Here is an 18,987-nt window from a genome sequence, read left to right as displayed (position 1 = left end):
ATGCTACTCTTTTTGTGGTGTGGAGTTGTTACTTAGAAATATCTGGGTGTTGTGGTGGTTTGTGGATAGTATTGGTTATGTTGGATAATATTGGTTTTCTTGATCACTTCACCTTTTGGCAATTGGCGAAGATTTGTAGGTCTATCCAGAGAAGTGGGTTAGATCTGCAGTACTGTATTTTATGGAACTGCGCAAAGAAGCATGCTAAGAAGCACACCTTAGGCATCATGCTGAGTGGCAATGTACTGCTAGGTGCATCACCTTATTTTTTTTTGTAAACTGTTTATTAATTTTAAATCTCACAACAAGTGCACAAAATTACATCCTTGAAAACTTTTACAAAACACTTGAAATTCTTTCTCTTATCATCATAAATACAAAAATGTAATCCCTTCCCTCCCACCCCTCCTCAATTAACTTAAACGAACATATCATATAATTATTATAATCTTAATTATGCAATACAATTTCATACCAACCCCCTAAGTAAAAAAAATATTATCAATGAAAAATGATGTCTACTCATTACAATAGTTTGCCAATGGCCCCCAGATCTTTATAAAATTATTATAATTCCCTTTCTGCAAAGCAATTACTCTTTCCATCTTATATATGTGACATAAGGAATTCCACCAGAATGAATAGCTAAGATTAGTATAATTTTTCCAGTTATTGGTAATATGTTGCATGGCGACTCCTGTCATTATCAATAAAAGTTTATTACTTGATGATATTTGACTTTTTGTTCTCATTGACATGCCGAACAGAATAGTATCATAAGATAGTGCTACATGGTTTTCTAATAGACAATTTATTTGAGACCAAATTGATTTCCAAAAAATCATAATGCAGGTACAGTAAAATATTAAATGATCCAATGTCCCCACTTCCAGATTACAGTGCCAGCATCTATTAGACCTAGAGCTATCTAACTTTTGTAAACGAACTGGGGTCCAAAAAGCGCTATGTAACAAAAAGAACCAAGTTTGGCTCATAGATGCGGACACTGTACATCTCATTCTCCAAGACCAAATTCGTGGCCATTGAGACGCAGAAATTTGATGCTTGATCTCAATGCTCCAAATGTCTCTAAGACCAGTCTTTGGTTTTTTATTCAATAATAATCCCAATAATAATTTATACCACTGTGCGGCCTGGTGTCCCAGGAAGTCCGCCTGAAAGCATAGGAACTCCAGACTATATTGATTATTAATAGTTTTCCATTCAGGGAACCCTACCTGAATGGCCTGCTTCTGTTGCAGCCATTTAAAACTTTGTGATTTATTAAAACCAAATCTATGTTGCAACTGTGAAAACTCAAGCAGGTTACCATTTGAAATAACATCATTTAGAGTACGTATACCTGCAATAATCCAATGCTTCCATAGGATTTGAGATCCGCCAATTTGAATCTTGGAGTTTATCCATAAAGATTGATTTGTTGATTTACATATTGGAATAGGAATTCGTTTAAAAAATTGAAACGAGAAAAAACATTAAAGGCCTGGAACTGTCACAAAATGGACCAGAAAAAGTGTCATAAAGTGGTAAGAGATGCCAAAAAAGTCTATGAAGAAAAGATAGCACAGGAAACCAAAAATTTCAAGCCCTTTTTTAGATATATAAAAGGTAAGAAACCAGCAAGAGAGACAGTGGGCCCTCTCGACGACCAAGGAAAGAAAGGGTCAATTAAAGAGGATAAACAGGTTGCCGATAGGTTAAATTCATTCTTTGCCTCTGTCTTCACAAATGAGGACATTTCAACAGTGCCAGACACAGGAAAGATATTCACCGGAGGCATAGAAGAAAGCCTCACAACAGTAAATGTGACGTTGGACATGATATACTTTCAGATTGACAAACTGAAAAGCGACAAATCCCCTGGACCGGATGGAATTCACCCGAGAGTATTAAAGGAACTTAAGGTCGAAATTGGTGAATTGCTACAATCTGTGGCTAATATGTCAATTAGAACCGGGCAAATACCAGAAGACTGGAGGATAGCAAATGTTATCCCAATTTTCAAAAAAGGATCAAGAGGTGATCCAGGAAACTATCGATCTGTGAGCCTCACTTCGGTTCCTGGGAAGATAATTGAAACACTGATTAAAGACAACATTGTACAACATTTGGAGGATCACAACCTAATAAGGGCTAGTCAACACGGATTCAGGAAAGGGAAGTCATGTTTGACAAATTTACTACAATTCTTTGAGAAAGTGAACAAACAAGTGGATAGTGGAGATTCAGTGGACATAGTTTACTTGGACTTCCAGAAAGCGTTTGACAAGGTTCCACATGCAAGGCTTATGAAGAAACTAGTAAGCCATGGAGTAGGAGGAGAAGTGCACAGATGGATCGGCAAGTGGTTGGAGAACAGAATGCAGAGGGTTACCATAAATGGGAAATTCTCGGACTGGGAGAGGGTGACTAGCGGCGTGCCCCAGGGCTCGGTTCATGGGCCCATCTTGTTCAATATTTTTATAAACGATCTGAAAGAGGAAACAACTTGCAATATAATAAAGTTTGCAGACGATACAAAACTATGTCAGGCGGTTGACTCTCAAAGGGACTGCGAGGAACTCCAGAAGGATCTGAACAAGCTGGAAGCATGGGCAACAAAGTGGCAGATTAATTTTAACATAAACAAATGCAAGGTGATGCATCTAGGAAAAAAAAACAAAGAACACAAGTATAAGATGTTGGGGGCGACATTAGCAAAATGCGAACAGGAAAGAGATTTGGGGGTACTGATTGACAGAACCTTAAAGCCTTCGGCACAATGCGCGGCAGTAGCGAAGAAAGCTAACCGGATGTTGGGCATGATTAAGAAGGGGATCACGAGTAGATCGGAAGATGTAATAATGCCACTTTATAGAGCAATGGTCAGACCGCAATTGGAATACTGTGTACAACACTGGTAAACATACCTCAAGAAAGATATAATTCTGCTGGAGAGGGTACAGAGGCGAGCCACGAAACTTGTCAAGGGATTGGAGAATTTGAGCTACAAAGAGCGCCTTAGGAAATTGGGACTGTTTACCCTCGAGCAGAGAAGACTGAGAGGGGATTTAATAGAGACTTTTAAATTAATAAAGGGATTTGATAAAATAGATCAAGAAGAAGCATTACTAACTTTTTCGGAGGTGACACGGACAAGAGGTCACAGACTGAAACTGAGTGGTAGCAGGTTCAGGACGAATGTCAGGAAGTTCTTTTTCACACAGCGTGTACTGGGAATTTGGAATGCTCTCCCGGAGGATGTTGTGACAGAGATTACTGTTCTGGGATTCAAGCGCAAGTTGGATGCACACCTTCTTGCAAATCATATTGAGGGCTACGGTATATCTGGGTCTCCAATCAGGAGTACCTAAATGGGCCGCCGGGTGTGCGGATCACCGGACTGGATGGACCTCGGTCTGATCCGGTGAAGGCTTTTCTTATATTCTTATGTTCTTAATTAATATGCTGTTCTCTTTATATTTCCTAGGCATTTTGATACCGAGAACATGAACTAAATGTAAAGGAAACAAGAGACGCCACTCCAAATACAACCAATCCGGGGCATTATCCATGAGTTCTGGGAGGACCCAATACGTACCCTGGCATAAAATATAGGCTTGATGATACCTATAAAAGTTTGGAAAATTTACCCCACCCTCCTCAATTGGCTTTTGTAAAGATACTAAAGCAATTCTAGGCATTTTACCCAGCCAAACAAATTTTGTAAGAATACTATTTAGTTTTTTATAAAAGGACCCTTGAAAGAAAACTGGTATCATACTCATTTGATAACAAACTACAGGCAAAATCATCATTTTAATTGTTTGAACTCTTCCCCACCAAGAAAGATGTAAAGGATTCCATTGCTCACACAATTCTGTTACTTTTTTAATAAAAGTTTTTCATTCTCTTTCAATGTGTCTTCCAGAGTATTTTTAATCATAATACCTAAATATTTTAAGCCATCTTCTTTCCATATAAATGAGAAGGAATCAAACAATCCTTTAGTACAGTGCACATTAAGAGGAAGAATTTCTGATTTGCTCCAATTTATTTTATAACCTGAAAATTTTCCAAATCAACTCTAACAAACATGGAATGGTAGTTCCTGGATTTCTCAAATAAAGCAGAATATCATCTGCATATGCTGAAACTTTATAATCCCTATCAGAATAGAGAATACCTTGTATCCCCTTTGCTTGTTGAATGGCTAATAACAAGGGTTCTAATACAGTATCAAAAAGCAAAGGAGATAGAGGACAGCCTTGTCTAGCCCCTCTCCGCAAATTAAAACAATCAGATAAATTATTATTAATGTACAATCTTGCAGAAGGGGAGCTTTACAATGCCTGAATCATTTGTATAAATCCTGAACCTATACCAAATCAATCTAATGCTTGATACATGAAAGTCAATTCAACCCGATCAAAAGCTTTCTCCGCATCTAAAGATACAGAAAAAGTTGGATCAACCATTTCCTTGGTTAAATTTAACATATGAAACGCCAATCTGGGATTATTAGAGGAATGTCTCTTAGCAACGAATCCTGTTTGATGCATATCAATATTAAAAGGAAGAGCCTTGGCTAAACGTAAAGCCAATATCGTAGCCAAAAGTTTTCCATCAACATTTATCAATGAAATAGGTCTGTAGTTTGAAACCAAAGTGGGATCTCTGTTTGGCTTTGGCAAAACAATTGTTAATGATTCAGCCATAGTACCTGTAATGCAACCCTTATTTAATTGGGACTGATATAAATTTAGCAAATGAGGTAATAGGGAAATTTGAAATGCTTTGTAAAATTCTACTGTAAAACCATCATCACCTGGAGCGGATCCAACTCTAAGAGACTTCAGTGCTGTTTCTAATTCTTTTAGTGATATAGGCTCATCCATACTTCTTTTTATATGTTCAGGAACCTTCGGACCAATAATTAAGTTTAAAAATTCTAAACCATCTTTTTCCCTATCATCATAAGGCTCAGAAGAATATAGGTCTTTATAAAAATTTAGAAATTGACTTAAAATATTTCCAATTTGGTTATGCATAATTCCTTTCTCATCTTTTATTGCTATAATTTTTGTCCTTCTTTTCTTTGCTTTAAGGTAATTTGCCAATAATCTGCCCGCCTTATTTGAGTTTCCATAATACAGTTTGTTGAGAAAATAAATCTTTCCTTATCAAATTCGAAGATAATTCATTGTGTTTACCTTTTGCTTTTGAAAGAGCCTGTAAAGTGTCATGCTCCCATTTACCAATCAGTTTAGATTCCAAATATTTAATTTCTTTTTCTAAATCAGAATATTGCTTTTTAATTTGTTTTCTAATATAAGCAGAGTATGAAATAATATTACCTCTCATAGTAGCCTTAAAGGCATCCCATATATTTTCCATGGAAGTTTTGTCTGATAAATTATATTGAAAAAATTCATTAATTTTTACTTGAAATTCTTCCAGGAATTTTGTATCTACAAGCACTATATTATCAAATCTCCAAATAGATCTACTATACTCTTGTTGATCCAAATAAAATTCAATCCATACACCCGCATGATCAGATAATATAATTGGGTCTATAGAACCTTTAATCACTTGTTGAACTATTTGAGTTGAAACAAAAATATAATCAATTCTTGAAAAAGACTTATGAACATGTGAACAAAAGGAAAATTCCTGATCATTAAAATGAAGTATATGCCAAATATCTTTTAAATCACATGAGTACACCAAATTATCTAACCCTAATGATTTTATATTTTTACATGGTTTTTTTTATCCATTAAAGGATCCATAACAGTGTTGAAATCCCTAGCTACAACTACTTTAGAAGCAGCCAGTGGGAGTAACAATTGTTGTAATGTTTTAAAAAATTCATTTTGATTCGAACTAGGGGCATATACGTTAAACAAAGCCAGGGCATTATTTCCCATACTCATATCCACATGTACCCATTGGATCTGAACCTACTAGTTGAAAATTAGCTGTACATTTTTTATTAACAAGAATAGCTACCCCTGCTTTTTTCCCAACTGCAGGGGCAAAAAAACATTGTTTCATCCAACCCCCTTCCAGTTTTTTTGAATCTGCAATAGACAGATGAGTCTCTTGTATGAAGAAGATGTCAGCATTCTGTTTTTTCAAAAAAGCTAATGTTTTTTTTCTTTTAATCTGATGATTGAGGCCATTAACATTCAGAGAGAAGATTTTAAAAGCCATCATAAAATTTATAAGCAAAATAATACTTCAAAAATAAATGATTCAAATTATTCCGAAACTCATGAATAGACACTATTTTCCTTGATTTAAGTTTTTGATCCTGAACCTTACCCCTTAATCCCCATCCCTCCCTATACCCCCCACCCCACCCCCATTTAATAGTGAAAACTTGGAAACGCACATTTGATATCAGGTGATGAAAAACTCCTCACAAGCTTAAATTTAAAACTAATTATACCTGTATAATAAGCCACTAAAAAACAGTAATTTGAGACATAGATTATACATTATTAACCAAACCTTGATATACATCCTTTAGCAGATACCAGTATTAATAATAAAACAAATAAAAGAGACCATTAAGAATTCATATTTTCTAAGAATAGAATATCATTACATATCTTAAATAAATAATATTAACCTATGACCATTTTATATATATAAATATAATTTAATCCTGCAAAAAAAATTAATATAGTACCATAAGTGCAAATTGCATCAATACAATTATATAAATTACGATAAAAAATTCTCAAATCATAAATTTCCATCACCTCAAAAATTTCATCAAAAAAGTACTTAAACGAAATGAGATAAAATATTAATATAAAACCACCCAAACTATTTTATAAAGCCCCAACTAATTTCACCAACATCTATTATTTCATATTAAACAGTGACAATAATAATGATATACTTAAAAAGGTAATCATGTCTACTCTTATCATACCCCAATCAATCATATTTTATACTCAATTAATTAATACTAATTATTTATACCTTAAAAGTGGAATCCCAGGATTAAATATCTTCTAATATAATTATTAACTAACATAAGCTTTTATAAGTTGTACCTATCTTTCTCCCTTTTAGCTTTAAAAATTTATTAAATCTGAATATTATATTAAATCCTCTTATATATAATAATAAATCTTGAAATAATAAATAAAAAATAAAAATATACTCATCAATAAAGAATATAAATCACTAAAATAAATTTTAAAACAATTATAATCCTACTAGGTATGAATCTAAACAGAAATTTCATCTCTGAATACACATTCCTGGAGCAGATTTATTTTCAAAATCGCAAATAAAAGTATATGAGAAAATATTTTAACCATGCAAAAATCTTTTTTACGTGAAGCTCTTCATAGTAGTTTCAGGGCTAAGCTGATAATAGCCTGACAAACTTTTATCAGTATATCCACTCGTCAAGCTACACAAAGAAGGTAATATCTGTTTCACTAGTCCTGTATATAACAGAATTAACCTTCTTGTAAGATCGCAGCAAGAAGACAAGGAAGGGAAGACCTAAGAACCAACCAACAGGCCTGGAAAAACCAGTTTTCCTATGAGTTAGGTAGTTTTAATAACTTTATATGTAAGACTGCATTGTAAATCCAGATTAGGAATCCGCAAGATGTAAAAGCAGCCTGATACATATTGGAAACCCATGACCTCAGAAGCAGATTCACGTATTAGAACACGACATCAGCATGTATATCCCATAGATATATGACTTCAAGAAGAATTAGGTAGCTCACTCCCAGCTTCTCATATCTTGCAGCCGATGATCAATCCCGTTAGAGTTGGTTTTTCTCTGGCGTATGAACTGCTTCCGTGTTTCCCATAACCCGGAAGAACAGTAGTTGACCGGGGTTGAAACCATTAGCATAGATAATCCTGCATGTCACGTTGTCAAAAAGTTTACAAAAGAATTCTAAGTAGCTGCCATTAGGTCACGAGCTTCAAACTCCATGAGAAAGTCAAATACTCTGCAGCCTTTCACAACGATGACTAAAACCGATAAAACTCTTTAGGAGGTTGTAGCGATATTTCTGAATAGCGTTGACAACACACATTTGGATGAATCCAGTACTTTTAAGCATAGCTTTATGAAGAAGGATTGCTGGACACGGGCTCAAAGTAAGAAGAATATTCTAATCTTCAAATTGTAATCTACTAAGAACCCGACTGTCTGCCCATACTGAATCCAAAGACTCCTTTTGTCATCTAAGATTATGCAAATCTTAAGAGCCCGAGCCAATATTATAAATGCTATACCTTGCCTTGTCATCTTACCACATGAAAACCTTTTCTTTTATTACTGAAGGTATTACAAATTAACAGTCCAGAACTTATAAGCTCATTAATATGGCGCAAGCTTATATTATCGGACCAAGTGTGGAATAGTTAGTAGATAGAATTTATAAGCCTTAGAAGACCATCTACTTTGCATAACTTCACGAGCCTTCTTTTCAAGAATTCTATAAAGAATTTTATCTAATAGTGCTGTGCCTCCAGGACGGTTATTACAGTTAATTCAAAAAAGATTCCACCATTCATTCCACACAATTTCTTACATATCATTCTCTGTCATGTTTAAATAAAATTATAAAAATCAATGAAATAAAGACAATATTAAAAGCGAGTGACACTTCCTTTTCTCCTTTTTATGACAACATCAGTTGTTCACATGTTTCCAAAAAATCCTTTAACTTTTCAGGATTCTCAAAACTCAATGTCTTATTGGCATAAGTAACCCTCATTATAGCAGGGTATAGCAAGCCAAATTTGGCCCATAGATGTCTCATTTGAGGCCGTAAATCAAGTAATTTTTTCCTTTTTTCAGCGGTGGTCTTAGCAAAATCTGGCACTATGTGAATTTTTGAATCCTGACATTTCAAATTCCTATTTTCTTTTGCAAGCCGTATGATTTCCATGACTTGCTGATGCCTTAAAAGTTTAAAAATCAGCGGACGTGGCCTCAGATCCTTGCCATTTCTTCTTTTAGGGATCCTATGAGCCCTCTCAAATTCTAATGGATATTTTGATTTGAGAGGCAGGATCTTTGGGAGAAAGTGTTCAAGGAAAGAGATGGCATCATTATTTTCAACTCCCTCCAGGAGCCCAATAATTCTTAAGTTGTTCCGTTTCCCCCTGTTAATACAATCCTCCAACTCTTTAGAGAGAATATCCACTTTCTCTCTATTTGATTTGCATTTCCTTATTTCAGTTTCATTTGCAGTTGTTCTTTTTTCCATTTGATCTATTTTTAATTCAATCTGTTCCATGCATGCTGTGAGGTTTCTGACTTCATCCTTCACCTCTTTCAGCTTTTGAGCATTGTCTGAAACTATATCAGTAATTAGTTTCAGCTGAGCAAAAATGTCACCGTTATCTTCTTTGGGCAACGGCACTTTAGAAGGAGTCACGGGATCTATCTTTGATCTTTTAGCACTATCCGATCCTGTGCCAGCCACTTCATTTTTTGACAGTTTGCTCTCGAAGCCATTACTGAAACTGAACCTCCAATTATCACTAAAAAAAAAAAACTTATTTAGTAGCTTAAAATTTCTTTCATAAAGCTTGTAATTGCAGAGCTCGATCTTCACCCGACCATCTGGCTGCGCCTCCAAGCAACGCCCCCTAGGTGCATCACCTTAAATGGTGTAGTGTTGCTGGTGCATCGGGGGGAAGGAGGGGCAAGCGACTTTCCCATGCCAACCCAACTCTCATTGCTCATCAATGTACTTGTGACCTGGGTTGGCCACTGTTGAAAACAGGATACTGGGATTGATGACCATAACATAACATAATATAACATCGTACTTATAAACCGCATAACTGTAAGTTCAACGTGGTTAACAAAAGATTAATAACATAACCTATGTATCATTTAGTTTAAATTCGCAAGATACTTTGAAAAAAGATAAGTTTTCAATTGAGTTCTAAAGTGTTTATAAGAACAAGCACTACGCAACAATGGTCGAAATTTCCTATCGTAGAAAGCAGCCTGGATCGGTAGCATGGAATATTGCTACTCCTTGGGTTTTGGCCAGGTACTAGTGACCTGTATTGGCCACTGTGAGAACAGGCTACTGGGCTTGATGGACCATTAGTCTGACACAGTAAGGCTATTCTCATGTTCTTATGGACTGTCTCAGTATGGCTACTGTTATGTTATGTAAATGTTGTCCTTACTCAGCTTTTGAGACACTAGATACCTGTCCTTGACGTACCTGAACTGAATGATCTTATTTTTGGTGGCAATCTAATCTGAAAATTCTCTCTTCCCCCATCTTTGTAGCATACTTCCTACTGTGTAACTAAATTGGATAGTGCTAAAAAATTTGCATTAAAAGTGTCTCTATATTTCTTTATAGAACAGCAGAACTAACCAGTTCAGTTATGTTGTACCAGACTTACAAATGGCAGTCCTAAATCTTGCCAGTCAAATTTTACCCAGCTAGATATAGCAGTTCCAAACCTTGCCAATTAAGTTTAGCTCAAAATTTGGATAAAACAGCCAAGTAAAATTAGATTTTTTTTTTTTTTGAGCTCATCAATTGTTTGAAATATTAACCCCAACAAATTCATGTCTCTAGTGGGCAAGATGTTAACCTCTCCAAAGTGTGGCTAACTGGTAGAGATGCTGCCTCTGCACCTAGAGGTTGTGCGATCAAATCCCAATGCTGCTCCTTGTGACCCTGGGCAAGTCACTCCAATGCCCATCACTTTGAATGTCAGCTTTGAATGCCATATTGCTCAAGTCTCATTAAAAAATACAGAAGGTGGTACCTTTGCTAATAGCTTAAATCAGTGTTCTTCAACCTTTTTACACCTATGAACCAGCGGAAATAAAATAATTATTTAGTGGACCAGCAAACTACTAAGACTGAAATTTTTTAAAACCCCATTGCCACCCCGTCCCCGCAAGCTCGGTCCCGAAAACCATCTGATCTCATCCGCACAAGCCTCAAATAGTTATGATTTTATATTGAACATATTTTATTAAAATATAAAAAGAAACAATATTCTGTACAATTGTCATTTTAGAAATACAAATAATACAGGGCAAGGATCAACAAAAACCCCGTCTCCCCTCCCCTTCACATATATCCCCTCTACTATCAAGAAAACTGAATAAGCCAAATTTTTACAGAATGCTACACAAATATCATGCTAACAGAATACCACAGTCACACATGACAGGAATAGTGTTAGGGGAGTGCAACTAGGGCAACTGCCCCCTAGTCAGAGAGAGCCCTAAGCCAGCTGAAAGCTAAAGAAGTACTGCCTGGGCTTTGCACTCCCTAGTTATATCTAACATCAGCTCTAGCAGGATACATATTTCAAATCTGATATATTCTAATCATAAGATAAAAATAAAATTATTTTTTCTACCTTTTGTTGTCTCTGATTTCTGCTTTCATCTTCTTTTCACTCTCTTCCATCCAGCATCTGCCTCTTCCATCCAATGTCTGCCCTCTCCCCCTTCCATATGGTATCTGCCTTCTTTCTATGCCCCTCTCCCCTTTCCATCCAGCCTGTGCCCCCTCTCTCCTTTTTACATGATTCATTCTGCTCTCTTCATTTTTATCTCTCCTACACCAGATCTAGCATCTATGGCCCTCTCTCCTTATTTCTCATCTGACCCCCTTCCCAGCATCAATCTTTCTCTACTTTCTCATTCCTCTGTATCTCCCTTTTCCCTCATCTTATTTCTCCATTCCATCTTGAATCCTTCCCTGCCAGCTGTTTCTTTCCAATTTTTCTCCTCCTCTGTCCAGCAGTACCCCTTCTCCCTTTCCTCCTCCCCTTATCCAACAGTAACTCTCTTCCCTTCCCCCCTGTCCAGCAGTACCCCCATCCCCTCCCTTGCCCAGTTGTACCCCTTCTTCCTTCCCTCTCCAGCAAATGTTTCCTCTCTTTAGGCTAGCGGCAGCTCTGTGTGCTTTTAACTTCGGCACAAAGCTGCCTTTAAGCAGTAGTTTAGCCGCGGTTTCATGAGGCAGCCTCGGGGCCTTTGGTAGGCCAGCCCGCTTCAATGATGCGATGTGGGCCGGCCTACCAAAGGCCCAGAGGCTGCCTCATGAAACCGCGGCTAAACTACTGCTTAGGGGCAGCTGTGTGCCAAAGTTAAAAGCACACAGAGCTGCTGCTGCTGGTCTGGGGGTGCAGAGACAAAGGCAGGAGCAGGAGGCATACGCAGCAGGAATCCCGGTGGTGGAAGGCAGGAGTCCCAGCATAGCGACAGCAACAGGAAGTTGCATGTCAGCTGACACTGACACCTTTTGTTGCAGCAGGGACCTGAATCCTTCACGGTCCGGCAAGATTTTTTTGCAGACCGACACTGGTCCGCGGATTGATGGTTGAAAAACAGTGGCTTAAATCTTTAACTTGAATCTTAACTAAAAGGCTGAGAAGTGACTTGACTGTGGTGCTGGAGATGCAGTTTGGGATCTTCTTTCTGTAAAGATTGGTGAATTTAGGAGCATCATAAACTTGATGGGATTGGCCATTGGCGATATGCCTATAGGCGCCTAAGTTTTAGTTAGGCACAATTCTGTAATGGTGCCTAATTGTAAAGGTTAAGGATCGTGGATTTGATATACACCTTTGATACAACCAAAGCAGTTCACCTTTAAAAAAATATAATTATAATAATTATAAGCAAGTATTTTCTATGTCCATAGTGGGCTCACAATCTAAGTTTTTGTATCTGTTGCAATGGAGGGTTAAGTGTCTTGCCCAGAGTCACAAGGAGCCACAGTGTGAATTCAGCCCAATTCCCCAGGTTCTCAGCCCACTACATTAATCATTAGACTACTACTCCTGCTGCCTTGGTGTTGATGCAAAATTAAAAGCTAAAATGTGAATTCTTGATCATTTAAGTTTGTTTGTTTTTTCCAGCTATCCATTAAGATGGAGAGCTGTCTTTGGAATTGTTAATTTACGGCAACGAACTAGGTCAGTTAAAATAAAAAGGATTAAAAGGATCATCGTTAATCCAAAGTATTCCAATTTAACTATGGATAATGATATCACATTACTTCAGCTGAAGAGCCCAGTAACTTACAGTGACTATATCCAGCCCATCTGCTTGCAACATAACTTCACAGACATCAACCTTGATAAACAATGCTTTGTATCTGGCTGGGGATCAAGATCACATGGAGGTAAATATTTGTAGTGCATTTCTTTTGGTAATTGGCATGATCTTTACTGTCAGCATATTTTTACCTAAGGTTTGGTATTTTAAGGTCTTTGTCAATATCACAGTTTTGAAAATCCACTCAGTGAAGTTTTATGGCTAGTATAATAGTCTTTGGGGCAGTATCTTTCGCCCTGATGAGAGCTCCAAGCAGGAGGAGGAGGAGGAAGAAACATCTTTAGAACATGGGAGATAGTAACATGGTCATGAAGAGGAGAGATGGAGCAGCAACTGGGTGGAAAGGACAGTGAGAGGGCTAGGGATGAGAGGCGAATAGGATGCTAGAGAGAGAGAGCAGCATTGGGTGTTGAGGAGAAATGGTGATTGTGCTGGGATGGAGTGGGTGTGTGTACACCAAGGAAGAAATGCGCATAGAAGGAAATTCTGTAAAAGGCACCTAAATATAGGTGCCAAATAAGTGAGTTAGGCACCTAACTTAACTCCCCCACCTTTTTTTTTTTTACTAAACCACAATAGCAGTTATTAGCTTAGGAAGCCATGCTGAATGCTCTGTGCTGCTCCCGACGCTCATAGAGTTCCTATGAGCGTTGGGAGCAGTGCAGAGCATTCAGTGTGGCTCCCTAAGCTAATAACTGCTATCGCAGTTTAGTAAAAGGGGGGTTAATTAGTATATTGGCTTCAATTATGAGCTTTAATAAGCTCATAATTGAAAAAAATATAAATTAATTGGATGATAGGCGCCTATCTTCTTAGACACGATTCTACATAAGAGAGGTGCTTAACTCCAAAGTAGGCGTGCTTAGGGGCAGAGAAAGACTTAGGCACCATTAGGCACGATTCTGTAAAGTACTTAGGCACCTATAATGTAGATTTTTAAAACCTTGGCTTATATTATAAGCGCCTATGTTTTAGTTAGCCACAATTCTGTAATGGGTGCTTAATTGTGATTGACATGAAACAGGCACCTAATTGTAGATGCCTATCTTTTTAGGCACCCAATTACAGAATCTGTCCCTATGTACCTCCAAAAGATTTCAAGCTTATACATACTACTAATTGTGTAAACAGCCTTGACCTGCTTGCTCAGATTGGGAATTAAACATTAAAAAGTAATACTAAAGTTGATTCTATAACACTTCAAGGATATATTTTGAAAACTCACTTTATTTTGGATTGTCAATAGTAGCAAATTCCATAAATGAAACACCTAACATACTTGTTTGAAGTTACTATATCAAGTGGGCAAGATTGAAATTAAACTAAATACTATTGGATACAGATGTTTGGAAGTAACAATTAAAGAAAAACTTAATTAACGTACTGCTATGAAAGGTATTATTGGGACATACTTTTGCTAAACATACTGAAACAATGGAAAATCACATACAATGGAGAAAAACACCTCCAACAGGTTTTGAAATCTTCAAGCCATCAATCCTTCCACGCTGTCAACCACTGTTTCACCTCTCCTTGCATTCACTAAGTTATCCAAGTCTGTTCATGAGGTTGTCTTGTCGTACAACTCTATTCTCTCCTCTGCTCTGGACACCCTTGCTCCCCCTGTTCCACGCTTTGTCAGGCATACCACAATCTTGGCTCACTCCCAGTATCCGTTCCTGTATCTGCTGTGCCGCGTGCCTTTGGCTCAAATCTCGCACACATGCCGACTTTCTTCAATTTAAATTTATGCTGACCTCCTTTAATTCTGCACTTACATGGGTCAAACAAGACTATTACATCCAACTAACTCCCTTTCTTCCAGCACCATCATCTCTTTGCCACACTGAACTCCCTCCTCAAAGCGCCCCCACCTCTGACACCCCCCCTCTCTCTTTCCCCCGACTATAGCTGATTACTTCCATGACAAGGTCCACAAGATCACCCTTGAATCCATTACAAAGTCACATCCTTCTCCCCTACCCACCATTCACTTTCCTGAACTTCAAACTCACATCACCCTTTCATCCTTCACCCAAACAACTCAGGAAACTCCTCTTGCCTGGTCCCACACTTCTCCCTCAATCAACTACCGCTGACTTTTCTTCCTTCTCTGAAATTACAGAGAAAGAAACTGCACAATCTCTGTCTTCAGCCAAGCCTACTACATTGCTGCCTTGATGTCCTGCCCTCATCTGAAATTAAATATGTCTAAGACTGAGCTGTTCCTCTTTCCTCCTAAACCTTCTGCTCCTCCTCCTCCTCTTTTCTCCATCTGAGTAAATAATACTGTCATCATTCCAGTCTCCTCTGCTCGAAATCTTGGAGTCGTCTTCGATTCCGACCTCTCATTTTCTACACACATCCAACAAATTGCTAGGGCCTTTAGCTTCTATCTCTACAACACCACCAAAATTTGCCCATTCCTCTCTGATCACACTACCCGTACCCTTTTCCACACCCTTGTAACTACATGCCTTAGATTACTGCAATCTACTTCTAACTGGTCTCCTGCAGTTCCGCCTCTCCCCCTTTGCAATCTCTGAAAAACTCTGCTACACGACTCATTTTCTACCAACCTCGCTACACTCATGTCGCCCATCTAAATAACTCCACTGGCTCCCTATCTGTCTTTGCTTACAGTTCAAGCTCCTATTGCTGATCTACAAGTGTGTTCATTCTGCTGCCCCTCAATATCTCTCCTCTCTCTTTATACACCTTCCTGAGAACTCTGTCTGTTCCTCAGATAAGCTGTTCTTAGCTGTATCTTTCTGCTTCACTGCCAATTCTAGACTTTAGTCCTTTCATCTAGTTGCCCCCTATGCCTGGAATAAATTACTCAATTTTATCTGCTAAGCCCCTTACCTTACCTTGTTTAAAAAGCAGACTGAAAACCCACCTTTTTGATATAGCCTTCAATCCATAACCCTATTCCCCACTGCCCACCAACCCAGCTAGCAGATTAATCATTCCCCTTCCTGTATCCATGACATCCTGTTTGTCTGTCTTGTCTGTTTAGATTGTAAACTCTTTTTAGCAGGGACTGTCTTCTTTGTAGCTCTGTACAGCACTGCTTCTGGCAGTGCTATAGAACTAATTAATAATAGTAGTAGTAGAAAAAACAGGCCTCAATATGTGTGGCTCCTCAATTTATAAATAAATTTTATAAAGCCCATAGGTCTGAAAAAAACTCCATTTGACATATATAGCCATTCACATTCATTTATTTCAGTTGTTATATGTATGCATTTAGGGCCTGATTCTCTATAGGATGCCCAGCCTAAGCAGCCACCTAAGCAGCTTTTGACAATTGCATACATTCATCCTATATAGAATCGCGTCTGTCCTGACAGACACCTAACCTCATATAACTACCCTGATTCTCTAACCAGCGTCTATGTCACAGGCGCTGATTAGAGAATCACTTTGCCACTGAGCTATTTGCGGCAAGGGAATCTCCCTGCCACGATCAGTTTAGCGGCCACAGAAGGGAACCCATCCCCCCCCACAAAGTCAGCCAGCGGGAGGAATGCCCACTCCCTCCTGACAGAATCTACAAAGTCTCCTCCAACTGTCTATGGCAGGAGGAGTGCCCAATTCCTCCTGCTGCAATGGCAAACCCTCCTGACCCAGTCCAAGACAGGAGGGATGCCCATTCCCTCCTGACGCTGACCCCATGATCCCCCACCCTGACGCCTAAGTCCCCTCCCATAGGATGCACTGGGAGTGGCCTAAGACTCCGATTGGCCAGATACCTAAAGCCCCTGCCAATTGGAGTCTTAAGCCACTCCCAGCGCATCACAGGATGCGCTGGGAAGGAGGCCTAAAACTCCAGTTGTACCAGTTGCTCAGCAGAAAGACCTATCCAGCTTGTTCCAAAGCCACACTGATGAATACTGAATGAATGTAGAACTACCATTCAGCATTCACGCATAACAAACATTATGTATTTACTGTGGAATAATGGTATTAGTTACCAGTCATCATTGAACATTAAATGATACATAATAAATTATTAGTCCAACAAGCCTATTTTCAGCTGTAAGTATCACAATATGTATTTTAACTTTTTTCCACATGCATTTGTTTACAATTCAGGTTTAGATGAAAAATTAATATAAATTTTATATTTGCATTTTATGTGTTAAATTAAAAATTGTTGAGCAATCTCTATGTTCACCAAAGGGCTTATAATTTGGCACAATTAACAGTGGCCAGACATAGAATAAAACTAGACTTGTGGAGGTCATGTCTTAAATTTTTTTTTTTTTTTTTTGGAACAACGTACTGTCCCTGACAGGTTTCACATTTCACATGTTTTTCCTCATGAATCAGGGCCTTGCACCTTGTCCCAAATGCATCTCTCAAAGATTAAAACAGTCACATCTCAGTTTCGTAACTTAGGTTTCAAGAAACTTCTCCCTTATTGGAACCCCCTTCGTCACACAACTCAGGATAACATCTACTGAAGGCACTCCACTTCCCCAGGTATTGCAGCTAACAAGACATGCTGGGAGGATTCTTGCCCTCAGGCCCTCCCTTTCTAGAGATTTCATACTATGAGACCTCACTAGTTCTACTCTCTCTCAGGGCATTTAAGTTTCCTTCCCTCTGAGCCAGCCCCTTTGACTCAGGACCTTCTGTGGCAGTTTAGTGCCCCCTGCTGTTGGGCAGCTACACTATGCCCTCCTTGAAGAAGTGTTCATTCCTTTATCATCTACTTCCTCACACTGCCTAATACTTTCAGCTGAAGTACCTGACCTGGAAGATCTTGTTTTTGGTAATAATAACTTCAGTTATAAGAGCAGGGGCATAGCTACAATTGAGCATGGCTGACAAAAAGCTGCTTAATGGTACAAGTCACCTCCTCTCTCTAGACGAGCAAAGTGAATATCAGTATGGGAAGAGAGAATGACAGAAAGACAATAGCAATGTCAGAAATCAAAGCCCATGTGTTCCCTGGGCATCTACTGGTCCCATCCCCTCAAATGCAAGATATCATGCTGGAGGGGGTTAGACCTAAAGATGCTGAGCAAGCATTTAGATTCTGAGGCCACGTGTTATTATTTTGTGTTTCTGCTATAGATCTGAGGGAGGTGGCATGAAAAATTTAATTTAATTCTTATATACCGCTAATAACCGTGAGGTTTCTAAGCGGTTTACAAAAATGATGCATTAAAGATACAATAAATAAAAACTAAATAAATAAGATAGGTACTTGGAAATTCCCTAACTGTCCCAAAGGCTCACAATCTAACTAAAGTACCTGAAGAAACAGTATGAAAAATAAAATAAAAAGACAGAGGTAGAGATAGAGATAGAAATGAAATATTCCAACAAGTAATGAATAAATAATTTAAAGATAGAATTAAAATAATAATTAAAGTAAACAAAATAGAGATAAAAATAAGCATATAGAGAAACAGAAACACTCCAAAAAAGCATCAAGATCTTTGACTTGTAATTATTATGATCATTTAACACCAGATCTTAAATGCCTTTCCGTAATACATCATATCCCTATCCCTCTCCATACCCACCTCCATCTCCACTCCAATTCACTTCAACCGATTCTATTCTTTAACTGCCGTTAACCCCAGTTCCGATGGCTATCATCTGGGTCCCGAGTTTCCTCCAAGAACAGGCGACATCTCTGGCAAGGTAATCTCCACTGCTGCCGCACATGATGCGAGATCCTCAGAGGTAGACCCTTCGGAATGGGGGAGGAGTGAAGATGGTGTCGGGTGCCCTGATGGAAAGGGCTCCCGATCTGGCCTTTGGTGCCGAGCACCGTCAGCGCTGCTCCTCCCGTAGTTCTCTCCCCTGCTGGAATGGGGGAGGAGTGTAGATGATGCTAGGTGCCCTGCTGG

At 38.4% G+C, this 18,987-nt stretch overlaps 1 protein-coding gene across 7 annotated transcripts in view; it reads left to right on the top strand.

Moving 5' to 3' along the window:
* TMPRSS12 (transmembrane serine protease 12) overlaps nt 1-18,987 on the top strand; it is a 176,212-nt gene that overhangs the window by 48,553 nt on the left and 108,672 nt on the right. For 6 of the 7 annotated variants that reach the window (XR_004538664.1, XM_033935877.1, XM_033935876.1 and 3 more), the window contains exon 3: nt 12,919-13,184. Coding sequence is in view for 6 of the 7 variants with exons in the window: in XM_033935877.1 (XP_033791768.1) it covers nt 12,919-13,184 (266 nt within the window). In the remaining variant the exon portion in view is untranslated. The remainder of the gene's footprint in view (nt 1-12,918; nt 13,185-18,987) is intronic. The other variant, XM_033935878.1, reaches the window with a different exon arrangement.

Source organism: Geotrypetes seraphini, chromosome 3 (assembly GCF_902459505.1).
Source record: "Geotrypetes seraphini chromosome 3, aGeoSer1.1, whole genome shotgun sequence".
Classification (NCBI taxonomy): domain Eukaryota; kingdom Metazoa; phylum Chordata; class Amphibia; order Gymnophiona; family Dermophiidae; genus Geotrypetes; species Geotrypetes seraphini.
This window is presented reverse-complemented; position numbering and strand designations above follow the sequence as displayed.